General features: G+C 41.5%; 11 protein-coding genes and 1 non-coding gene across 12 annotated transcripts; 7 read left to right on the top strand and 5 right to left on the bottom strand.

Annotated features, from left to right (window-relative positions):
• Positions 1-13: 13 nt before the first annotated feature.
• Positions 14-2,373, bottom strand: V1516DRAFT_668985 (uncharacterized protein). The gene is made up of 6 exons (XM_066921104.1): positions 2,132-2,373; positions 1,942-1,967; positions 1,867-1,893; positions 1,758-1,793; positions 1,539-1,687; positions 14-1,490 (listed from the first exon to the last, which is right to left on the bottom strand). Exons 1-6 carry the CDS (start codon positions 2,206-2,208, stop codon positions 99-101), a joined length of 1,707 nt encoding a protein of 568 aa, XP_066780137.1. The 5' UTR covers positions 2,209-2,373; the 3' UTR covers positions 14-98.
• A 110-nt stretch (positions 2,374-2,483) lies between these two features.
• V1516DRAFT_668980 (uncharacterized protein) lies at positions 2,484-3,470 on the top strand. Its single transcript, XM_066921103.1, has 2 exons — positions 2,484-2,857; positions 2,911-3,470. The coding sequence occupies exons 1-2, from the start codon at positions 2,546-2,548 to the stop codon at positions 3,196-3,198; spliced, it is 600 nt and encodes a 199-aa protein (XP_066780136.1). The 5' UTR covers positions 2,484-2,545; the 3' UTR covers positions 3,199-3,470.
• V1516DRAFT_694276 (Pex19 protein family-domain-containing protein) lies at positions 3,265-4,317 on the bottom strand (the record flags this gene model as incomplete). The annotated part of the gene is made up of 2 exons (XM_066923940.1): positions 3,265-4,169; positions 4,221-4,317. 2 exons carry the CDS (start codon positions 4,315-4,317, stop codon positions 3,265-3,267), a joined length of 1,002 nt encoding a protein of 333 aa, XP_066780135.1.
• Positions 4,318-4,482: 165 nt separating this feature from the next.
• On the bottom strand, positions 4,483-7,566 carry V1516DRAFT_668976 (wings apart-like protein regulation of heterochromatin-domain-containing protein). The gene is made up of 2 exons (XM_066921102.1): positions 5,497-7,566; positions 4,483-5,446 (listed from the first exon to the last, which is right to left on the bottom strand). The coding sequence occupies exons 1-2, from the start codon at positions 7,354-7,356 to the stop codon at positions 4,520-4,522; spliced, it is 2,787 nt and encodes a 928-aa protein (XP_066780134.1). The 5' UTR covers positions 7,357-7,566; the 3' UTR covers positions 4,483-4,519.
• A 47-nt stretch (positions 7,567-7,613) lies between these two features.
• On the top strand, positions 7,614-8,563 carry V1516DRAFT_662019 (putative uracil phosphoribosyltransferase; the record flags this gene model as incomplete). The annotated part of the gene is made up of 6 exons (XM_066920412.1): positions 7,614-7,705; positions 7,768-7,847; positions 7,900-7,947; positions 8,005-8,202; positions 8,253-8,457; positions 8,512-8,563. 6 exons carry the CDS (start codon positions 7,614-7,616, stop codon positions 8,561-8,563), a joined length of 675 nt encoding a protein of 224 aa, XP_066780133.1.
• Positions 8,318-10,748, bottom strand: V1516DRAFT_668971 (Cupredoxin). The gene is made up of 2 exons (XM_066921101.1): positions 8,821-10,748; positions 8,318-8,769 (listed from the first exon to the last, which is right to left on the bottom strand). Exons 1-2 carry the CDS (start codon positions 10,616-10,618, stop codon positions 8,657-8,659), a joined length of 1,911 nt encoding a protein of 636 aa, XP_066780132.1. The 5' UTR covers positions 10,619-10,748; the 3' UTR covers positions 8,318-8,656.
• Positions 10,749-10,826: 78 nt separating this feature from the next.
• Positions 10,827-12,312, top strand: V1516DRAFT_668969 (nucleotide-diphospho-sugar transferase). The gene has a single exon (XM_066921100.1). The coding sequence runs from the start codon at positions 11,023-11,025 to the stop codon at positions 12,187-12,189; it is 1,167 nt and encodes a 388-aa protein (XP_066780131.1). The 5' UTR covers positions 10,827-11,022; the 3' UTR covers positions 12,190-12,312.
• A 566-nt stretch (positions 12,313-12,878) lies between these two features.
• V1516DRAFT_668965 (globin-like protein) lies at positions 12,879-14,187 on the top strand. The gene has a single exon (XM_066921099.1). It carries the CDS (start codon positions 12,951-12,953, stop codon positions 13,761-13,763), a length of 813 nt encoding a protein of 270 aa, XP_066780130.1. The 5' UTR covers positions 12,879-12,950; the 3' UTR covers positions 13,764-14,187.
• Positions 14,188-14,823: 636 nt separating this feature from the next.
• V1516DRAFT_t9 lies at positions 14,824-14,895 on the top strand. Its single transcript has one exon. It is a non-coding gene; the product is annotated as a tRNA-Glu (tRNA).
• Positions 14,896-15,093: 198 nt separating this feature from the next.
• Positions 15,094-16,751, top strand: V1516DRAFT_668962 (L-Aspartase-like protein). Its single transcript, XM_066921098.1, has 2 exons — positions 15,094-15,242; positions 15,290-16,751. Exons 1-2 carry the CDS (start codon positions 15,194-15,196, stop codon positions 16,639-16,641), a joined length of 1,401 nt encoding a protein of 466 aa, XP_066780129.1. The 5' UTR covers positions 15,094-15,193; the 3' UTR covers positions 16,642-16,751.
• A 178-nt stretch (positions 16,752-16,929) lies between these two features.
• Positions 16,930-17,439, top strand: V1516DRAFT_618430 (uncharacterized protein; the record flags this gene model as incomplete). Its single annotated transcript, XM_066919410.1, has 1 exon — positions 16,930-17,439. One exon carries the CDS (start codon positions 16,930-16,932, stop codon positions 17,437-17,439), a length of 510 nt encoding a protein of 169 aa, XP_066780128.1.
• V1516DRAFT_632290 (uncharacterized protein) lies at positions 17,440-22,777 on the bottom strand. Its single transcript, XM_066919966.1, has 3 exons — positions 22,588-22,777; positions 22,463-22,541; positions 17,440-22,396 (listed from the first exon to the last, which is right to left on the bottom strand). The coding sequence occupies exon 3, from the start codon at positions 22,393-22,395 to the stop codon at positions 17,713-17,715; it is 4,683 nt and encodes a 1,560-aa protein (XP_066780127.1). The 5' UTR covers position 22,396; positions 22,463-22,541; positions 22,588-22,777; the 3' UTR covers positions 17,440-17,712.
• Positions 22,778-22,814: the final 37 nt, after the last annotated feature.

Below are 22,814 nucleotides of genomic sequence, written 5' to 3'. Positions count from 1 at the left end.
AACTATAGCATACAATGATTGAATATAGTTGTATATTGGGTTAAGATCTATATCTAATCACAAATCAAGAAACATTCGAAAATCAGAAAACAAATAAATTATAAAGCAGCTACATGCGACTTCACAGCACGGCCAGAAGGATCCTCAGCACAACCCCAGTCAGACTTCGGTATCCATCTCATAACAGTGTCGGCGCATGTCTTTGTCGGGAAAAGTTCATCAAACATACATCTATACCAGTATGCTTCCTTCGTTGTCGGCACATCGTCGCCCCATTGCGCCTTCGGCGCTGCAAAATCCTCGTCCGAAACAAATTTCTCCGCGCTGTCCTTCAAACAATCGATCCACGAGTATCCAACACCATCCGAAAACTGCTCTTTCTGGCGCCACAAAATCTCCTCAGGAAGATACGGCTCTACATCGGGCTCATCTGTAGTATCAAACGCTTTACGCAAAATGTACTTCTCAATTCGATCCTTCGTGATCATCTTCTCAGCTGGATCAATGTTCAGCACAAGCTCCAAAAACGATTTATCCAAAAACGGAACGCGAGCCTCAAGTCCCCAGGCGCACGTCGACTTATTTGCTCGCAAACAGTCAGATAAATGAAGGTTCTTTACTCGCGAAATAGTCTCCTCGTGAAATGCCTCCTTTGACGGGGCTGCGCCAAAATACAGATATCCACCGAAAATCTCATCGGATCCTTCGCCAGAAAGAACCATCTTGACTCCCATAGCTTTTATCTTGCGACTCAGGAGATACATCGGCGTAGATGCTCGAATAGTGGTAACATCATACGTCTCAAGATGGTAAATGACGTCAGAGAGTGCATCAAGACCTTCCTGGAGAGTAAAAGTATGTTCATGGTGGACAGTACCAATGAAATCAGCAACTTTGCGAGCAGCAATAAGATCCGGTGCACCAGGAAGTCCAATCGCAAACGAGTGCAACCGTGGCCAAGATGTAGCACCTCCAGATAGATTTCCAAACTCATCGACTCCAGTTAACGAATCTTGAGCAGTGGCAGCATCCATTGCTTGCGCTTTAGCAGTTTCACGCGCAGCAATCGATGCAATAAGGCTGGAATCAAGTCCACCGGAAAGAAGAACTCCATAAGGAACTTCAGACATGAGACGCTTACGGACTGCAGTCTCGAGAGTAGTGCGGATGGCACTATAGTCAATCGGAGTCGTCGGAATGCGGGTGTTGTCCCACCAAGACGGCTTGAAATAGCGAGTAAGTTTGTCAGTCTTAGAATCATATACATGGCCGGGGGGAAATGTTATAATTTCGTCGCAGACTTCAGCTAGTGACTTCATTTCTGAAGCATAGTACGTGGTGCCAGGACTTGAAGACGAACGACCCATGTACAGCGAGGTGACTCCGATAGGATCCCGAGCGGCAATCATACGGTCCTTCTTCGCATCATAGAGAACGAATGCAAACATGCCATCAAGGTAATTGGGGCAATCAATGTCAAACTTTTCATACTAATGAATGTTAGCTTGCTTTTATAAGACAGTATTTATGGAACTCACCAGAGGAATAATAACCTCGCAGTCCGAAGCTGTCTTATATTTGTAATTATTGCAAATCTGGTGACGAATAACAACATGATTATAAACCTCTCCATTAACTCCGAGGGCTATGGATTCGTCTTCATTTGTCAAAGGTTGGGCACCCGAATCTACATGGTTAGGTCAGTTAGATTCTCAGAATGCCGAAACTAAAGCGGCAACAGTAGTATTAATACGTACCCAGACCGACGATGGCGAGACGCTCGTGAGCAATTACTTTGACTGTCAGTATTCATGAATAGCAAATCTAATTCAGACTAGGAGGTAAATAACTGAAGAGAATACTTACTGCTATTGTTCTTGACAAAATTGCCGCCTGACTGCAGTTAGAATGTGACCGAACCGAGGAATTTTAACTACATACTCCAATCTGGTCCGCGGTGACGAATACTAGCAGCTGTTAGCACACAAAATGTTATACAATCAAGCACACATAACCGAATACTGCATTCCAACATAATGTTGTAAAACTGAGTTACAGCCAAATTTGCAGCCAAATGCCAATAGAGCTGCTCAGCGTATCGGATATGTACACACTCCATCTGTTCACCTACAGTTTCGCCAACTGAAGCGCTTTCGGCTTAAATGCGGCCACGTCAGGATGATGGTGACACGCAAAGATTCCGCACATATTTTTCAATTATCTGTTCTTTACCGTCCCTTTAACTCTTCTTGGACCAATTTTCCAGAAACTTCAATAGTCTTCTTGCCAGATACTGTCCTTGTCGGCTAGACCTTAGTTCTTCAGCAGGAAAAAAGTTGCGCCGCTCGAAGAGTCACCTACGATCGAAGCCCTTACCTTGGTACAAAAGGCTCAGATTGCGCTGTGGCATTTATCAGCGTGCGGGTGTTGTGCATTCTGCATACTCCAGTCGGGACATGCGCGTCTAAGTGTTTTCATTGAGATGAAGTCTTACGAGATATAGATCTCAGTAGACAGATACTAGCGAAGTAATGTCGTGAATATCATGTTCTCGACGTCTCGAATAAACCCAGAGATATTGAGCCAAGCGCTTTTATCTTCTCCAGCTTCTTCAGCTTCTGAGCTGCCTTCTTCTCCAACATCTCCCACGATAGATCGTCATTCCCATGCACTTCATCGAACTCCAGTGCGACGTTCTTTCAACAATTACATGTCTAGTCCAACTCGTGATGATGGTTTAAGAATCTCCCCGGCCTCTAAGGATCCTTTACGAGACCGAAGGCGTGCTTTATCGGCCGTTGTTTTGAAAAGGAGGCGCCAGGAACGTGCACATGCTATTCGTGGTGGTGATGATGAGGTTGGTCAATTTGAAGCAAGTAGTGACCTACAGCTGATCTTAATTTTACCTAGTTTTTGCGAGTCATTTGTCAAACTCAAGAGAGAGAATATCAAGATGCTTTACATCAAGCAGAGGCTAGTATGTTTACTATCGATGAACTTCTAGAACTCGAAGAGTTAGAAAAGGCCGAAATAGAGTATGAAAGAGCAGCTCTTGAAGAAGAGAAAGTACAGAAATTGCTTGAGGAGGAAGAGCAAATGCTCGAGTTTCAATTCGAAGAGTATCTGTCATCTCAGCAAATCAATGCTAGTCCTGATCGATGGGAAGTACACGAACCAGATCCGATGGATTTATCATGATGTAAATATTTGTACAATTAGAAATATCGGCGTTTGGTTGAAAATTCATAAATAAAGTTCGTCTATCTATTGGACTCCGCAATCAGAATTCGACGCAGCACCCATATCGACACCATCAATACCTAAGTCCTTAAAATCCATACCATTTGGAGCCATGTCGTCCATGATATCTGGCGGTGGAGAGCCTGACTCCTGCATTTTCTGCATATATTCCGCAATGAATGTGCGATCAGCATTATTAGAATCACTATATGTAGGGTTCTCGAATCTGGTAACTATCGCGCGCACAATGACACGCTGCTTGTCATACCGATCACGTTCTTCTTTCGACAGCTTGCTCTTATTATTGTCAAGCCATTCGCCATATTTATCATCCAATTCTTTCATAGGTTCATACAAGATTTCTTTCGATGTGAGCTGCTCCATCATGCCAGTGAGCATTTTTTTCAGCTCGTCGTCAGAACCTAGTTCCTCACTTTCGCCGCCGCTGGCAGATTGGCCCAATTGTTTCATCATCGCGGCCAAAAACTCATCTTCGTCATTTCCTTCTTTGATTTCCTTGTCGACTTTTTCACCCGACTCTTTCATTCGTTCCATAGTTTTTGCAATTGTGTCTTGTAAAGGATCAGTTTTGTTTTCTCCTACTGAACCAGTACTCGGTCCTTGATTGCAGTCATCTACCTTGTCATCACCAAGACTGTATTTGTTGATCTCGGCCATCATCGCCTCAAAATGAAGTCTACTTTCCGGATCCGCGCTTAGGTCTTCCAACATACTTTCTAGGCCTTTCTCCAGTTGTTTCGTAAATTCATCCTCGATTTGATCCATTTCTTCGGGCACATCTCCCAATCCTACATCGGGCAGTGCATTAGCTGAAGTAGACACCACAGGAGAAGCTTGTTCAACGGATTTCGATTCTCCTCTGGTCTTTTGATTGGATTTAGAATCATCTGCAAACTCGTCTAACAAATCTACATTACATTAATATGATAGCCGTCCACTAATTTCGAATTCTATCTCACCGTCTAGATCATCGAGATCGTCGTCCTCATCCTCATCTTCTATGCTCTCCAGCTCTCTCTTCAGAAGTTCTTCTTCTGTTAAAACTTCCTTCGTCATTGAGTGTCAAAATTTGTTGAATGAAATTAGCAATTTTATCAATCTTAAAATGTTGTTTGTTTGAGTTTTTCAAAAACCACCATGCGAGACTACATCTATATTGTGGGGTCTGGGACAGGAAGTGCGGCGACAAAGCACATCACAGTAAAATATTATCTAACCAACTACGTATTAACATTTCATCAATTAACCAAAGAACTGACTAGTATTTATACAAGGACTCGGTTATTGAGCGAATTTGCTTTACAATTGCCCTAGAACTTGTTGTTCCATTTTCGGACTGCAAATCATCGCTGTAATCCTGAAAGGACTCAAGTTCTTCTCCAATGGAGGAAATCATGCTGAATCCTCCAACTCGTGCCCGGAATAAAGCGTCATCGTTGGATTTCAACAAATGTCCTAGAAGGAGCGCCAGATATCCCGAAATGTCATTCTTAAAAGTTCTCTTCGATTCTATGCTACCCTTTTGACCAAGAGATTGGTTGAAAAGTGATATTAGCGTATTCAAATGCTTTGGTAAGCACATCAGCGCCCGGGCTTGCGCACTTTCACATAGATTTGCCATTAGTCCGATTCCAAACAAAGCGACATTTGCTTCTAAAGGATAGTCACCAAGTTTGACCTCCATTGTTAATACTTTCTGCGTACAGCCAAACACATATCCGATCAGAGTTTCTGTACATAAAATGTCAGATACTTTTCCGCCACTATTGGTTACAAGAGTTGCCAATTTTAGTATCACAATGGACGTAGAAAAAATATTAGCATATTCATGTTTGCATAGAATGTTCAATAGCGTTTTAGTCATAACCACTACCCGATCTTCTTGAAATCCTGGTAGCGAACTCAGGATTCCTGTTTGTCGTTCTGCCACATTTTCCAAAAGTGCGACTTCTAAATCGATCTTGTATAGGTCCAACGTAGGCTCCTTTAAAGCAAATTCTACATCAGTGAATACCTTTCCCCAAACCGATGATGCCGAAACCAGCCTGTCAACCAAGTCTATTTGACCGTATGTCACAGATAGTTTCAGTAGGGCCGTTAATGAGAGTAGTTGTCGAGATACGACCTTTGGTCTTGTTGCGCTTTCAGACATTCTTGATAAGAAAGTTTCTTTTAAATCTTTGACCTTAAGAGATGTTAGTATAAGAATAGGGTGACATTCATGAAGATTCTTACAAGACTTTGCAAAATTTTTGTCGTGCCCTTAGTCGTCCGTGCTATAGACGAGATATCAGAATCGTCGTCCAGCATATTTACAAAGTAGTCAATCAAATTTTTTTCTTCAACTAATTCCAGTAGAATCCCCTCGTCTTCTTCCAGCTCCCAAAATATCAATCCAAGAGCAAAATTTGAAATAGGATCGGTGGCAGGCAGATTCTGCGCAAGGGTAGCTTCAAACACACGTTCTAAAAATCCTCCGGATTTGAATTTCAAAACAAAGGATTTATCTGAGAACTTTAACGCAAGTTCGACTAGCGTAGACCGACTACTGGATAATCCAGCTGAAGGTCGCATTCCCTCAAGTAGATATTCCATTTCATCGAAAAACTTTATATTTCCACCCGAAGCTCGAAGTTCATGGATCGACTTGACTCCAATTTCAGTGCCTACTTCTTCTTCTTCGCAGTCATACTTTGAATTTGTTGTTCGAATAATGGGATCACGGGATACAGAATGTGATAAATCCAAGCCTAATAATTCCGCATCACTTATTTGACTTAATGACGCCGGTCTGGAACTAGATGAGGGAAGGGCATCGTCTAAATAGCTTCGTTGAGCTCCATATGTTATTCGGCCTGACTTACCTGTTTGTGAAGATGAAATTTGTGAAGAGGTCATTTGCTGTTCTTGAAGTATCAATTCACTTCCCTGTGACTGTTCTTCTTGCGAAATAGATGATTCCGTATCCACCGTAAATATGGTTGGTGATGGCAACCGTTTTCGAGGAGACATCATTTGGCTGATTTTCTCCTTCCTTGGAGAGGCAGCCGGGGAGTTAGTCTCATTCATTAGGTCGTCTAATAAATTCCAACTATTTCCTGCCCGTCTTGGAGTCGAGGGAGGAGGCTCAACTTGAACGACGATCGTGTCGTGCTCCGGTTCTATAGGCTGGTTGATTAATTGATTGATCGGATAGGTTTTAGCTTCATAACTCAATAAATCTCTGGCTTCTGTATCGATAACTTTAGCCAATGGTCTCTTGGATTGCTTGTTCGCTTTCCTTGCTGAGTTTTTAATCGAAGGTGACGCCATTAATGGGGACTTTATTGCTTGAGGTATTGATATTGATGAGGTCGAATCTGACGCCATTAATGACTGCGACCTTGCAAAGTCCTTCATGGCTTTTGATGTCATCGGAGTCGGTTTTTTCATTGATACATCTTTCACTAATTCTTGACTGCTTTTCCGCTTTGGAGTTCTCTTTAGCCTGCTTTGTGAAGATGCCTGGGCTAGACTCTTTGATATCTGTAACGCTGTCTCCGTAGATTCGTCTTTCACTGTCTCTGGAGATATTTCAAGTGAAGTATCTTTTTCAGGTGTCTTTAATTCTGGAGACATAACATAAAATCCATCAGTTTTTGGGTCTTCCGCCCTCGTCTTCTTTGGTGATAATAATGGTATCGAAGCAGTCAGCGATCTCATTCGACTGACAAATGATCCTATAACCGAGAACTTTGGCGGCGACTCAGAAGCAGTTTCATTAATTTTTCCACCTGCCTGGAATTCATACTCCTTCTGATTCGCATCAATTGTATTCTCACCATCAGCTGGAACGAAAAATAGATCATCGATTGCCTGACTATTTCCATCTCTCCTCTTGCTGGACAAAGCCGACTTAGGAGTGGTTGTGGTAGTAAATCCCAATCTTGAAGTTTTTTCCGTCAGTCCGGAGTCTCGTGGTGACGTATCAGATATGGGCTGGCGATCTTGCAGTCTAGGGCCCTTAACTGGTGATGCGCGGTCGTTAGGAGTAGATGTAACTTTCCTTCGCCGACCGTACGTTAGGGGAGTTTTCTTGCTCGATGGCGTCGACATCTTGTCTTCAATGGTATACTCTGATATTAGTTGATATTATTAAGTAAACTAGATTACCAATAATCCCTGCCACATGTTTTGGCTTAGGAGCTAGTAGAGCTTTGATTTCGTTCATTTACTAATCTAGAGTGAGTAGCCCAATTACGGTTGGGACCACACTACTTTCACTTCCTTCCTTTGTTAACTCAGGTAAACAACTAAAACTCTGTTACTTGGCTTTCGATTAATTTTCTTTGAATAACTCTTGAGAATAAAAAATGTCAAACCTAAACTCAACCATCTCGCTTACTTCAGACATACCAAATGTCGTCGTACTTCCTCAGACTCCGCAGCTTATCGCTCTTTTCACGTATGTTCAATCTTACTATTGGCCTGGTTTAGAAGTATGATCAGATGAACTAAACTATACAGAATCATTCGTGATTCTAATACACAGCGTGGCGACTTCGTATTCTATAGTAATCGAATTATAAGATTGCTTGTCGAAGAAGGCATATATATTCAGAAAATTCAGATAACTATGCGGACTAATCTAAATTCTAGGTCTTAACCACTTGCCAGTTGACAACTGTGAAGTCTCCACCCCGACTGGTAAACCGAATCTCCTCCAGTTCAATAAAATTCATAACTGATATTTTGCTCATCCAGATTTACCATACAAAGGATTAAGCTTCCAAGGAAAAATATGTGGCGTGTCTATCATGCGCGCAGGCGAGTCTATGGAACAAGGTCTTAGAGATTGCTGTCGTTCTGTCAGAATCGGTAAAATATTGATCCAGCGTGACGAAGAAACAGCAGATGCTAAACTGTTTTATGAAAAACTACCGGAAGATATTAGCGACCGTTGTAAGTTACATATCTTTACATTGAGAGCGCATTTTAATTCCTTCTCCTAGATGTTCTTCTTCTCGACCCTATGTTAGCAACAGGTGGATCAGTTATCAAAGCAGTAGAAGTTTTGCTTGAAAAAGGTGTTCCCGAAGAACGAATTTTGTTCTTGAACTTAATCGCTTCCCCTGAAGGTGTCAAAACTTTTGCGAACCTTTATCCGAAGGCAAAATTGGTCACAGGCTTTATCGATGCTGGTCTGAACGAAAAGAAGTAAGTTTTTTTTTTTGAAATATTATGTTGGTACAGAGCCTAACTCTTGCTTAGATTTGTTGTCCCTGGTTTGGGTGATTTTGGCGATAGATACTACTGTATCTAGATTGCTTCAAATTGTAATATAAAAATATAAACTTTTTCAGCGCTGCTCTCCGCATAATTAAAATATACAAATATAGGATATAACACTCAGGTCTCAGGCTTTACACAGATTCATCCAATCTCGAGGGAAATCAAATTTGGGTATTTTATCAGCCATGATCGAAAACTGCGCTAGCATACCAGTTTCCAAGTGCCACGCTAAATGACCTGCTTCTAGTTAGTATGTCTTCAGTGTATAGTCTAAAACTGTTCTCCTACAATGCAGAGGCCAGACACCGGGGTTATCAGCGATAAAACGGATCAACGTGTAACCTAATACCTGAACAGTGTCCCGTCTCATAGGATTTGTGGTGACGTGCTTCCCATATTTGCTGTAATCAAATTGCTCAAGCTGTCGGTCTAGAATAAAAAAATTGGTTCCATGCAAGTGAAATGGATGGGGAATAAGCCGGGGCTGAGTGATCAAAAGATCAATCACCGCATACTTCGGAACATTGAACACCATCTGGTTTTGATCACCGCCAAATGTACCGACTGGAAGCAAGCCTTCGTGAGTGGTCAAAAGTGAGCTATTTTCATTAGAAGTCATTAACATGTCATATGCCTGTCGCAGTGTTGCAGGCTGCGCTGGTGTCCAACTCGTCGAATTAAGATATGCAAGAAAATTTTGAGAGTCATTAAACTCAAAGGAAATATCTAGTCGATAGAAATGAGTTGCATCAGGAACTTGGACCGCAACTGATGGTACTAAATATGAGTCATTAAAACCTCGACAATATATATCATCAGGTTCTGAATAATTAGCCTCCGAAAGTAACGAAGTCACTAAGTCTGTGTTGTTAAATAGCCAATCATCGCTATCATCAAAGTCATCGGGGGAGCGATCGGTTACTACAACAACAGCTTGAACGTCGGGATCTAATACAGGACCTCTACGATCTGAGATACAGTGCAAATTCAGCTCCGAATGCATCAAAAATACCGAATCCACGTCCCACGAGGTTTCAAAAAATATAGAATACCGCTGCGCTAGACCGACACTTAGCTTGTCTACCGTAACTGGATCGACTATTGTTCCCTCCGCTTCGACTATTGTAAAGTCATGACCTTCGATTGAAAATGTAGATGCAACAGTAGAACCAATATTAATGAGGCGAAGCCTGTATCTCTTGTTTCTCTGGAACCAGAATGCAGCATACTTAGATTGGTCCGGATTGCAAACTTCTTGAGGATCGGACACCTTAGAACAATCAAAATGACCGGCACCATTGATCAAACCACTATCAGGAATCGGTGGAACAGAACGTACACCGGGCCGAGCATATTCACGAAGGTATTCGGAAGAATGCTTATGATACCAATCCGAAAGCATTATCACCATGTCATAGTCGTATCTGTTACGTATCAACAGATCTTCCTCAACCGAATGAATCACAATTGGACCCACTACTCCGTCTGAATACTGCGCCTCATAATGAGAATGATACCAATGAGTCCCATATTGACCCTCGAGAGTGAAATTGTATGTAAACTGACCGCCAGAGGGGATAAAACATTGCGCTACACCACCGGCACCATCCATGAAGTTTGTGCCATTCATGAACAGACCATGAAAATGAATACTGGTAGGTGAAGAACCTTGGTTGGATAAATGGATGATGATACGATCTCCTCTATTTCCTTCTATCAAAGGGCCAGGATATTTTCCGTTGATGACGGTCATAGAACGCTCGTATCCATCGGGTGAACCCTTGATGTCAGACACGACAAAGTTGTATGTTCTAACAGTGGGTTCAAAGATTGTCTTCCATTTGTGGCCAACTCGATAAGCAAGGCGAGTATTAAGTCTAAAATCAAACGGGTCACTTTTAGTAGTGAAGGCCCATGAAGCAGAACGTTCGGCGCCAGGTAATAGAGTAGAAGTGGTTGTCAATGAATACTCATAGACGGACACAAATGCAAATGAATACGATACAACTGTGGCTACCAAAGCAGCAAGTGATGGATATATAATATTTCTTGCCTGCCCTCTGCGTTTCAATCTGACCTTATTCATATCGAACTGCACTGAAATTTAGATTCAAAATCCGGAAGACTTCCTAATACCAATCTTTTAAATCGTGACTCACTGATTCTAAATTGAGTTCGAATGAGGAAACAAGTAATCAAACCAAATCGCGTATTCACGTGATTTATAGGAGACAGTCAAAATCTGTGTATTTATGCCAGGTTTGGGATGAGCCGCGCTCTCCAGAAGACCAGCCCCTTCCCCAGGCAACGTGTCCTGTACTTCTAGGAAAGCAATGTCCGTACGCGAACTGTACTCGATTGATTTCGCAGAGCAGGTATCGTGACACTTTTTCGGCCAGTTTGCTAGATTCTTGGCTAGCGATTCTGTGTTAGAATCTGCTGTGTGCCGTGAGTCAAGCCGAAGACTACCCAAAGTTCCAGTGAATCAAGATGAATTCTACACCCGGACTTTCGCGGACAACTAGTGTACCTGAAGTTACTACTGATTCGTCAAATGCAGAATCATTACTTGTCGATGGCTGGTCATACAAGAAATTAGCAGTTTCATATCTCTCGCTAGGCCATCCAGATCTGGTCAATGATGCTAGTGCCACGACTTTGTGCTTACTGATCCTGGGATGGGTATTTGCTGTTATTGTATTGGGATTGGCAGTGGTCTATTGGGTGGTGCGAACAATAGCACCTTTTCCACGACCGGTAGAAGAAAGCGAAGAAACTTATGTGACTGTGGTAGGAAAAGAAGTTAGCGAGGCTCGGCCACTACCAAAGATTACGGATGAGGCGAGCTTATTTCTGTCAGTGGTTATTCCTGCATACAATGAAACCGAGAGGTTGCCCATAATGCTAGAAGAGACCGTGAAAGTATTACGCGAATGGAAAATTGATGGCAAAAGCGTGACTTGGGAAATCCTACTTGTAGACGACGGAAGTAAAGATCAGACAGTAGAGGTAGGTCTTACCTTTGCCTCAGAAAACAACGTGCCCGAAAATCAGTTTCGCGTGTGCCAATTAGTGAAAAATCGTGGAAAAGGTGGAGCAGTCACACATGGAATGCAACGTTGTCGTGGAGAATACATCATATTTGCGGATGCGGATGGTGCGTCTGAGTTTTCAGACGTTAAGAATCTTTATGGAGAGATCACACAGCTGAACAGCGACTGGGGAAGAATCGCGCTAGGATCGCGCGCGCATATGGTTTCAACGGATGCGGTCGTGAAACGCTCCCTAATCAGAAACCTTTTGATGTACGGACTACATACATTACTGTATATATTTGGAATCCGCTCTATCGGAGATACGCAGTGTGGATTCAAAATGTTTGACCGTGAGGCAGTCGCTAAAATATTTCCTTTCATGCATACTGAAGGATGGATATTCGACGTCGAAGTCTTAATAATAGGGGAGAGGAAGGGACTTGCAGTAGTAGAAGTACCGATTTCGTGGCATGAGGTTGACGGAAGCAAAATGGTTCTAGCGAGAGATAGCATAAAAATGGCCATTGACCTAATAACCATTCGGGTAGCTTATGCTTTTGGCATTTACCGGGATGGAAGTAAAGGTACAGCAAAAGCATTTTTAGAAAAGAAGGAACAATAGGGCTGGAGATTAGTGTATTCAAGAATAATGATCAGCAAAATGTGCAGGATGCATATTTTAGGCTACCTTATGGTGAAATGTGTATATAAGATTAATCCTAAAGCAATTAAGAAGTAAATCTAATAGTTTTGAAGGCCCAAGGAAATTGATTAACTTTCAGAAGAAAGTTTATAAAGCTAGCCCTCTGGTTGAATAAAGCCCTCTGGTTAAATAACACGATTAGATGGCCAGCTCCACCCTGCTGTTGAGCAGGGAAACGGACGAAAGCGATGGATGGAAAAGATGATCACGAGGAGGCTGGAAGTGGCGGTTGTAGTTATCTGTTGGTCAACCGAAAAATGCTAGCATGAAACATACTATTTTCAATTACAAGCGCAATAAATTCAAGGAAATAGATCTATATTCGAAAATTTATGCATGACATAGTCAGCTAAACTATTTTCGCTTAGAGTGAGAGAAAGACAAGTACGGGAATGTTCTGACTATGGAAGGACGAGGCTGGGCATAGTGTGGTAAGGATCAGGAGATTGACCGGTTTGACCACTTGAGCCAACAGAGAAACTCCCTAGACAGGAAGAATGTCTACAATAGCTTACTTCCTCTTGGGCCACCAGCCTAATGACATTTCGCATGTGAACATTATATATATGACCTTTGTAATCGCATGGAACCATAAAATGTATACGCCCGCTGCATCTACAGAATTTTTAGAATTAATAGAAACTGCATATACTTTTTTCAAATTTTAAATTTCAAAAGCAATGGAACAGCAGGCCTACAATCTCGTTGACTATGACTTATCACCCGTTCAGACGATCCGCAGAGATGATCTTCTAGGCTTGCAGAAACTCAGTTTGAATGAGGATTTGTCTTCATATCAGCTACTGGAAGTTACTGGTCGAACATCCACCTCCTCAGAGACTTCTTCCGACTCCGGCGTAGACTTGACAGACACATTTTCTTGTCCAAGTACACCCGAGCTGACTTCTTACGGTGAATCTGTGATTGCGATTAGTACATCTCCAGAGGGTTCTCAGTATGCATTTGAACACCGAGTGTTGAGTAACGTTGCCGAAGAAGAAGAAGCGACTACTGAACGAAAGCTAGTTGGAGATCAGAGAGCCAATGAGAAGCCCGTCCGAGATATTACATTTTCCGCTGAGCAGAAAAGAGCAGTTAGAGAAACCTATTCGCTAATATGCGGTACAGAAGAATCTGCAAATGTGTTCTATAGTCAATTCTATCAAAACCTTTTTGGACGGGATCCTGAATTGGAGTATATGTTTCCCGACATGCATCGCCAAGCGGCAGCAATCTCAGGCATCTTTGGATCTGCACTGAAAATGCTCAATGACATCCATGTTCTAGACGACAAATTGGAGCAGCTTGGTCATCGTCATGCCTATTTGATGGGAATTGAACCAGACAACTATTCATTGGTGGGAGAGGTGCTCGTAGATACTCTTCGAGATCGACTAGGAGACCGCTTTACTGACGCTGCAGAATCTGCTTGGACAACAATTTACCAATATTTAGCCGGGAAGATGGTCGAAGCTGGCGAAGAAGTGCTCTAAGGTTTCTATCCGATTCTAGGTATGATTAGAAGGCATCATGGCATTATCCAACACAATAGATGCGAGTGGTGGCTCTCCCGACCAAAACCCCTGGAAATTCCGCCCCCCTTCTGGCGTGATTTGTGTACCATTCAATTCTGGAATTGGCTTTCATCTGATCCCCTATTGCACCGGTGAGCATCTAAAGTGCGACAAAAATGTGCATGATAATTAATTACTTTATTATCGGGAAACCTACATGAAGTAATTTGAGAATAGCATGACCTTGTTCCTGCTTTCCTTCATATACTCAGGTGATTTGCCGAGTTAGGATATATAATTACCTGCGCCGCACTATTATGGCCTACTGGATCGTCTTGGCCATCTCGTGGTGTGAAATGTATACTGTATAATAATGTGGTTCTTACAATAATTTAATGTAGTAATATTTATCAAAAAAAATTAAATTGATTTACTTTAGTTTTCAAAGCTGCTAGCTGACAAGTTTATCGCTCACAAAGCGATGTGACGATGTCTAGCAGATAACTTTTTTTCGGCGAATTTCAACCGCACGCTAATTGATATGCAAAAGAAATGAACTAGTTAAAGATGCTCTTGCTTCAGTAGACCAAGATTTGCTAAGCCTAATTGGTTTATAGACTTGTAATTTATTTGGAATGCATGAATCAAAAGATCTAATTACTGCGAGCGTCAAATTCATTTGTTCTTTGCATGTTTCTACTAATCTATTTCTTTTTCCATGTGCGCTTATCATTGAAGGTTATCTGATAAAATTCAATCGACTTCTTTGGCATCGTTCTGCAGTATTTTCATTGCAGTATGGAACACTTTTAAACCCGGTAACTACAGCAAATAGCTCAATCAAATCACACATTCGCTGACTCTGATTTATTTCTACATTTTTTGATCGTTCAATTCTAATTCCAGATTATTGGAGTTCATATGTGCAGCAGTAACAAAAATTTACCACTCTTCACAAAGAATAGCCAAATAAGGCGTTCACAATTCCACAAAAGTTTCCACTTGATATAAAATTGAAGTAACCAAAAATTGTAACAAGTCCGAAATAGTGTAATGGCTAGCACGGTCCGCTCTCACCGGGCAAATCGGGGTTCAATTCCCCGTTTCGGAGGTTTTTTTTTAATTTATTTTATCTAATAACAATATTATTTTGAATCTGATACTATAAATTAGACTATTTTATTAATTTTGATTTTAGTTTTGTCTGAAAAGTTTAAATGAATAGCAATGTTCAATTCGTTCAGGCGTTCAGCCAGTGACAAGTGCACGCCGCACGTGCATAATAACAAAAGATTTTGGTAAAAGCTGGTAGTTTTCTCATTATGGTCTGTCTTATCGCAGAACTAACTGAACAAGTCAATTAACTAGGTCCCGACTAATCTTATTATTTTCTTGGACTTAAGAGAGTAATGACTGATCAACAGAATTTAAAGTCTCTTTGGGGAGGCCGTTTCACAGGTTTGTATTTGATTTTGTAATTTGATCTTTTTTCTCTAATTTTGTAGGAGGATTGGATCCTTTGATGCAATTGTATAATGCGTCATTTCCTTACGATCAAAAGATGTATGAGGCTGATATCGAGGGTACGAGGGTGTACACCGCAGGATTGCATAAATTAGGTCTACTGAATGATCATGAATTGTCTGAGATTCATCGCGGATTGAAAGTTGTATTGGCGGAATGGGAGGCAGGTAAATTTGAAGAACAGGCGGACGATGAAGACATCCATACTGCGAACGAGCGTCGTCTGGGAGAGATTATTGGTCGAGGAATTGCTGGAAAAGTTCATACTGGCCGTTCTCGTAACGATCAGGTTGCGACGGATATGCGGATTTATGTTCGCGAGCAACTTCTTGAAATCAAGCGGCAGCTGAAGGAATTATTGGGTGTCTTTGTTGCTCGTGCAAACGTTGAGATTGATATTTTGATGCCTGGTTATACTCATTTACAGCGTGCACAGCCCATTCGCTGGAGTCATTGGTTGCTCTCCTACGCAACTTATTTGTCGTCGGATTTGCAAAGATTGGAACAAGTCATTGAGCGTGTAAATCTATCTCCGCTTGGTTGTGGTGCTCTAGCAGGTCATCCTTACGGTATTGATCGAGATTTCCTTGCAAAAGAGCTCAAATTTGATGGCCTTGTGCCGAATTCTTTGACTGCGGTTTCAGACCGTGACTTCGTTGTCGAGACAATGTTTTGGGGTTCCTTGTTGATGAATCATATTTCGCGATTTTCGGAAGATATGATCATTTACTCTACTGCTGAATTTGGATTTATTTCTCTTGCGGATGCTTATTCTACTGGATCTTCCCTTATGCCTCAGAAGAAAAACCCTGATTCGCTGGAATTGCTTCGTGGAAAGGCTGGTCGTGTGTTTGGCGGTCTCGCTGGGTTCATGATGACTTTGAAATCACTTCCGAGCACTTACGACAAAGACCTTCAGGAAGATAAAGAACCTTTATTTGATGCACTTGTAACTGTTTCTCATTCGATTCAGATCGCCACCGGTGTGCTTTCTACTTTGACTGTGGAGAAAGAAAGAATGCTGGCTGCTCTGACTCCTGATATGCTTGCGACCGACTTGGCAGATTATCTTGTCCGCAAAGGTGTTCCGTTTCGCGAAACTCATCATATTTCAGGAGCAGTAGTAAAACTCGCCGAAGATAAAAAGGTCGGTGGAATCGATAAGCTTTCACTGTCAGAGCTTCAGAGCGTGGATGGCCGTTTTGGTGAAGATGTTGTTGCTGAGGTCTTTGATTTTGAAAAAAGCGTTGAGCGCCGCGATGCTATTGGTGGCACTGCGAAGTCCGCAGTCTTAGACCAAATTGCTCGTCTGAAGAAGGTTTTGGAAGAGTAGTCTTATGCTTTTATATAGAAAATTCCATATTTATGTTTCGATCGCTGTATGTAGACCGAAATAGTAACCTAACCCAATGAATATTTTTTATTCGCAAGGCCAGAGCTGTGAACATCATTAATATTAATTAATATTAATATTGAGGCAGACAAGCCGGATTGAACTAAAATGACTTCAAACAATATGATAACAATAGCAAAATCGTCGGCATCACGGTCGGACTTTCTTCAGGTGATATCGGAGTCTGTGGAAGCCTCACTGTCTGGAGTACCGATTTCGGATGCTAGAATGTGTCAATTTTGTCCCCCGACAGCAGCACATATATCCAAATATGAATGTCCTCGTTGTAATCAGCATTATTGTTCATTAAAATGTTATAAATCGAGGTCACATTCTGCGTGCGTTTTATCTTTTAGGCGAGATGTTCTGACTGATAATTCGATGATGCTGGCGAAACCATCGATATCGAATGTTGATCTGCGTGAGCAAAAGAGATTACGAGAGCTGGTTCATGAATATGAGATTTTGGCTGAACAAGATCCATATGGAGAATACAAAAAGTATGTGAATGATATATCGTCAGCAGATTCGGACGATGAGCTAGCGGAAAGTGACAATGAAGTTATTAGAGATCAGAACAGGAAGGATCTGCAACGAAGAATGAATGATATTGATTTCAATTCTGCGGATTTCAATACTATATGGGCTCGTCTTACGATTACTGAGCAAGCAGATTTTTTACGCCTGGTTCAAGAACATTCTGAAACTAACAATGACGTCTTTCAATCTACGACATGAGCCTCAACCAAAATATTAGATTTATCGAGTATATATACAATCTCTCGCCATACCAATTCGTATTCTCTGAATTCGGCAAGCTCCTTTTTTTTTCAAATCATTTCTGAAACACATTTCATGCTTTTACTTCTGATGATTAACAAGGAGAATGATATCGTTCTTTAAAGACCATTGTCCAGTGAATTCTTCCAACTACCTGTGCTCTTCAATATTTCGGCTAACCGTATTTAACTTCCGCGGACACCCCGATTAGAAGGGAACCGGACCTTTGCATCATGATTGATCAGTCTCAGATTCAGTTAACACTGAATTCGACTTTCCTATTTCAGTTGCCTTGATTTTCTCTTCTTCGATTATAGTTTCTACTTTAGCACGCAGACGCTTTGCTTGACGCACTCTAAATTGCCAGCTACTCAAAAATTCGTCTGTTGGACCTGTGTGCCATACCATGGCAAATATATCTGCGTTAAAAGCCAGATTTCGAATGAATAACGGAAGAGACTGCTTTCCAATCAATTTCAAATGATTTGCAGGCGAAAATAACGCGATCCGTCCAACTTCTTCTCTGATATAAACTCGAACTTTGAAAAAGTCAAAACCTGCTTGGTATGTCATTCCTTCGCCGCCAAGCAGTGATGAAGCAATTGACGGTGTTTTCGAAAACGAAGAGGACGCCTTCGTATGCGGTGAAATCACAATATTGATAAAATTAAATTGAGACTTGATCACGTCAAAGTCAAATGGTAATCCAGACTCGTTCCAATAAATATTCACAAAATTATTTCCAATGTGCCTCTTCTTAAAAGCCAGACACTCAGGATCGTACGTTCCATCCGTCTTTTGTAGTCCCACTCCGTCAGTACATTTGCGGCGACTTGGCATTAATGTTGTTGTATGGAAAACAGCCTGGCTAATTTTATCTGCCCATGTGTAGGCATATTCGCCATCTTGGTCGCTTTCAGTGTCCAGACCACCAGTGTAAATTTGTCGGTTACCTTTCAACTTCGTCAATTGGCCCATGCCATCGAGAAATTCAAGATAGGCTTTTGAGCCAACGGAGTTCGCCAATATTTCCTGTTCGGTGCATTGGTTCAAGCCAATGTAGACGATTCCAATCTTGTGCAGTTCGACAACGGGCGTCCGATCATAAATCTCAATTGCTCTGCGCAGCGCCTGGTTTTTTATGACATTCGGTATTAGTAAAGGAACAGAATGTAACAACTTTTCAGCAGGGCCGACAAACTCCGTGAAAAAATGTCTCGGAAGCCGAGCAAGCTGATCTTCTGGCGTTACTAATCCAGCCAGCATTGGTGCTCGTGCTTCATGTCCACTTTCACTCTCATCCACATCAATCCAACCCGTGAGAATTCTATTATTAAAGTATATCGTATATTTTGTTGATCCTGTGGGTTTTCGGATTATTAACTGTGTAAGTCCAGAACTCTTGAATGTCTTCATAGTCACGATGCTAAACCCGAATATCCAAGCATTTGCTACCTCATTCTCAGATCCAGTGTCCAAACCTTCACCCACTCTGAGCATTTTGACATCTGTACTAGAATAACTGAACCGTAGGACTAGATCAATAGTAGCCCAAGTTCGCTCTTGACTTGCTGTTGTAGTGTGTCCGGGCAAGTAAGGAATATCGTCAGTTTTGCAGCCATTCGATAGCAACAGCCCGCGAACGATGTATGGAGCTAAAACTTGGCGGTCAGGCATTTTCATCGTCACAAACCATGATGCCACAACACTATGAGATAAAGCAGCCAAATACTCAGAAAGCACCCAGTTGGGCTTACTGGTCTCGTCACTGTCTGCAAACGAAGAAGAGGCATTCTGTGAAACAGAAGTCGAATGTTCCATATATCCAAACGCCATTGCAAAGACAACTTTAAAATCGTCTTGGGTGAAATTGGAGGTTAGAGTGGGAATTCGCGCCAATCCAGAAAGAAAATCCAAAATATGAACGCTGAGAGTGGTATTCGTGATTTTCTTCCGCAAATCGGTAAAGACAATTGGAAGAACTTTTCTCATCGAATCTGGGAATTCGTAACAGCAAATAAGTAAAAAGTGAATAGAAGCGACAATCACCTTTTCTCTACTTCTTAATCCAACTAAAGCAGCTTTCACAATCAGATCTTGGTCGGCACGAGAAAATAATGAATGATATGCAATTAGTGAGGACATAGATCGCACTAGAACTACTTGAACATCGCTCTTAGTAAGTCGATTTGGAAAAACAGTTTGCGCTATTTTAGTCGAAAGCTGTTCGCATATGGCTTTCCGTAGATCTTTTAGGGCCTCATTTGATTCGCAAAACAACTGAACATTGGATATTTGAGGTGCCATGTGCGCGAGAATGTAAGAATACAAATCCCAATCACCTCCTCTTTCAATTAGACAAACAATGACAGAAAGCCAAGATGAAATGTTCAACACGGCCGTTCCTGTTTGAGAATTAAAAGTACACTCTTCATACACAGTTGAATTAGTATGAGAACCGTGATCAACTTCGGCACCATTTTGACCACGAGCGGTCACAAAATAGCTTGCGCGTGATGGTAATACTTCTTGAGCTATGGCATCAGTCTCTGGATAGGCCCACAACGCTAATTTAAGTTCTTGAGGTGTCATCGATCCGCGCTCACGTTGTAATGACTCGGCAAGTCCATCCATATCGGTAGGATGTGATATTAAGACTCGCGATGCTGAGTTCACTCGTATCCGGAATAACAGCCGAAACAGGATCAAAATGGTTTGAGCATTCCAGTTGGAAAAAGATTGAACAACAAGTAATATTTCACGGTAAATCAATGCTGTTTTCTCTCCCGATAATTCCAGACTGCTAAGGAAAATCCGAACATAAGCGTGAGCAATGATTTCAGTCGCAGCTGTCTCCATTGGGCGCTTCATAGCATAATCTTCAAAAGTGTCTGTCGATCGGACACTCCCAGTAGACGTAGAAGATCTACTAAATTGACTATTGTTGGGCTTTGCATATATATCCGACGAAAACTCAGCTCGAGGACTCATCGAGTTTGAAATGCGTTGAACACTTTCAACAGGGAGCGACAATCTCTCATATCTGTCAACATGGTTATTTTGCTCATGCATGCAATCAGATAAAGTATTTAGGAACCAAATGAATATCTGAGGAGACATTGAAGGAACTCGACTAGTTCCAAAGCTCACGACATGTTGCAGAAGATCCATATCTGGCTCATGATTAATATCTCTGAACAAGTCTTTTAGAAACTGATGATCCATGTCTCTTTCTCTTAACTCATCTGCACCAAATTCCATTCCTTGAAGATAAATGTCGGTTAGAAAATCAAAAGTTTTGATACGAAGTGATAATGAGCGACGAGAATTACTGTAGAAAGCATCCGACAAAGCTCGAGCATTTTTCTCCCATTCCTCTGAGCCTGGCAAGCAGAGCCACTCGTTAGCAAAAATATCAACAACAGATTCAGCAAGCTGTTCATCCAAAAATCGATTTAATTCCAGATAGAATAACGCCAAAAACTTAGGGGAACCTGTAAAGTTTCCAGCTGAATAGGATTTATAAAGCTTATTGAAAAGCGGCTGGAGAGCCAAATAAACTGGATCTGATCCATGATTAATCTCAATGGATGGAATGGCAGATATAAGAACTCTGAAAGGCGAATTTTGCGAGTTGAAGTCATCTAAAGTAAACAAACTGAAAGTAGCAGGTCCCAGGATAAGATCAATGACATTTGTGAAAACACACAAACTGACTTCGCTGCTTTCATAATTAGACAACGCAATCCTATAAGACTTCATAACCGAGCTAACTTTTAAATTCAAAGTAGCCGAAATCACGTTTCGCTCTACTTCAAGAAGTTTGCGCAAAACAATGATAGATCCAAGGACTGTATTTTGTTGACTGAGGCATTCAGATCGAAGAACATTATGTAACGTGCTGACTGTGTTATTTGCTAGATGGCTATTGATAAGTTTTGCAATTGCATTGCAACATGAATCAAGCATCTCTGGAACCGCATGAGAAATGAAACAAAGAGATTCAACACTGCTGGAAAGCATAATCATGGGCACATTTCCATATACAAGCAAAGTATCTATGAAGGTCACAAGTTTTGTTAAAAGTTGGTCGTTGTATGGGAGATTTATCAAGCTGATCAAATCTTGTAGTAGCAGAATTATATCGTCATTGTCAAAAGCGTAGTAATTAAACTTCACCACATTGACTATATAAGAGCAAAGAGAATCAAGCGTCTGCTGTCCTTCCTGCAAAGCTTGCTCACTCAGTGGTGTGTTGCGTGATATTAATCTTTCGATGAGCGTTTGAAACCAATTTGATAAAGCCATAACAAACGGACTTTCTGATGGTCCTAAAACTGGAAGCTCGCGACCGTCTTTTGTTAACATTTTAAAGGCTTCGAGCTGAAAAATGAAATCTTCACCAACAGGATATTCCACGATTGCTCGGTAATATACCAGTTTGTTGACAGAAACCGCATCCGGATCCGAATCGAACTGTATGCAAGTCGCCAGCAAATTCCAAGCAGCACCTCGAGTAGGTACAGAGTTTGCTGGATTAAGCATATCCTGTGCAGCATACCATATTTCGACAATACTAGCCGGGAGAATCAAGCATCTGATAGCTCTTGTAAATATTTCAGCAGCTTCAATTCGCCGATCCTCGTCAGTATCTGAATTTAGGCGGTTAAAGAGTTCGGTAATATGAATGCCATCTATTTGATTGTTTCGTGGATCACTTGATGTGCTGATAGCGAATGGGAGCGGGGCCGTTGAGGTACCTGTATAAGATGTACGCAGGCCTTTAGCTAATTGCTTCAGCACATTTCCAATATTAAGTCCTTGTGAAGTCGATGAAAACGACGGAAATGCAGCCGCAGATAGAGTAGACCTGGAATCAGTGCCCAAAGCTATTGGAGCAAGAGGATGATCCATACTTGAAATCCAAATGAGTCAGAACCGGGAACACAAGTGCTTTTTGTCGACAAGACTATTCACACACCTATTATTTCCACCAAGAGCAACAAATCCAAAAAGGAAGCAGAAATTTCAAACTAGTAAATTCAAAATTTCATTATTTTCTATTTAATCAGTTATTATTCTAGCCTCTTCGATCACCATACTCACAGCTACTTTCTTGGAATTCCTGTTCTCAACTTTCTCGCTGACGTATCGTTCTCACTGTGATAGCCTGACACAAGAGCAACGCCTAAATAACCATCTGATAGGCTATTTTGTAACTATTCCGTATATTTAATATGATTCAACCTAGAATAATCAATTTTTTTCCCCTTGAGATTCGATTAACGCTGATCTGTGTTTTGCCAACAGTGAAAATTACTGGTAAAAAATGA

The sequence above is a fragment of the Lipomyces oligophaga genome (genome assembly GCF_038497815.1).
Source record: "Lipomyces oligophaga strain CBS 7107 unplaced genomic scaffold V1516scaffold_1, whole genome shotgun sequence".
Lineage (NCBI taxonomy): Eukaryota > Fungi > Ascomycota > Lipomycetes > Lipomycetales > Lipomycetaceae > Lipomyces > [Lipomyces] oligophaga.
Note: the sequence above shows the minus strand (reverse complement) of the source record. Positions and strands in the feature narration are given on the sequence as shown.

What these genes read in the sequence shown, in the direction of transcription:
- V1516DRAFT_668985 (XM_066921104.1), bottom strand. Translation starts at nt 2,208, where the DNA reads ATGTGCGGAATCTTTGCGTGTCACCATCATCCTGACGTGGCCGCATTT. An exon ending in GCGCTTCAGTTGGCGAAACT is followed by an intron (nt 1,968 to 2,131) that starts GTAGGTGAACAG and finishes AACAGCTGCTAG; the next exon opens with TATTCGTCACCGCGGACCAG. An exon ending in GCGAGGTTATTATTCCTCTG is followed by an intron (nt 1,491 to 1,538) that starts GTGAGTTCCATA and finishes AACATTCATTAG; the next exon opens with TATGAAAAGTTTGACATTGA.
- V1516DRAFT_668980 (XM_066921103.1), top strand. Translation starts at nt 2,546, where the DNA reads ATGTTCTCGACGTCTCGAATAAACCCAGAGATATTGAGCCAAGCGCTT. An exon ending in TTCGTGGTGGTGATGATGAG is followed by an intron (nt 2,858 to 2,910) that starts GTTGGTCAATTT and finishes AATTTTACCTAG; the next exon opens with TTTTTGCGAGTCATTTGTCA.
- V1516DRAFT_668976 (XM_066921102.1), bottom strand. Translation starts at nt 7,356, where the DNA reads ATGTCGACGCCATCGAGCAAGAAAACTCCCCTAACGTACGGTCGGCGA. An exon ending in CAAAAATTTTGCAAAGTCTT is followed by an intron (nt 5,447 to 5,496) that starts GTAAGAATCTTC and finishes ACATCTCTTAAG; the next exon opens with GTCAAAGATTTAAAAGAAAC.
- V1516DRAFT_668971 (XM_066921101.1), bottom strand. Translation starts at nt 10,618, where the DNA reads ATGAATAAGGTCAGATTGAAACGCAGAGGGCAGGCAAGAAATATTATA. An exon ending in CGGTGTCTGGCCTCTGCATT is followed by an intron (nt 8,770 to 8,820) that starts GTAGGAGAACAG and finishes AACTAGAAGCAG; the next exon opens with GTCATTTAGCGTGGCACTTG.
- V1516DRAFT_668969 (XM_066921100.1), top strand. Translation starts at nt 11,023, where the DNA reads ATGAATTCTACACCCGGACTTTCGCGGACAACTAGTGTACCTGAAGTT.
- V1516DRAFT_668965 (XM_066921099.1), top strand. Translation starts at nt 12,951, where the DNA reads ATGGAACAGCAGGCCTACAATCTCGTTGACTATGACTTATCACCCGTT.
- V1516DRAFT_668962 (XM_066921098.1), top strand. Translation starts at nt 15,194, where the DNA reads ATGACTGATCAACAGAATTTAAAGTCTCTTTGGGGAGGCCGTTTCACA. An exon ending in TTGGGGAGGCCGTTTCACAG is followed by an intron (nt 15,243 to 15,289) that starts GTTTGTATTTGA and finishes CTAATTTTGTAG; the next exon opens with GAGGATTGGATCCTTTGATG.
- V1516DRAFT_632290 (XM_066919966.1), bottom strand. Translation starts at nt 22,395, where the DNA reads ATGGATCATCCTCTTGCTCCAATAGCTTTGGGCACTGATTCCAGGTCT.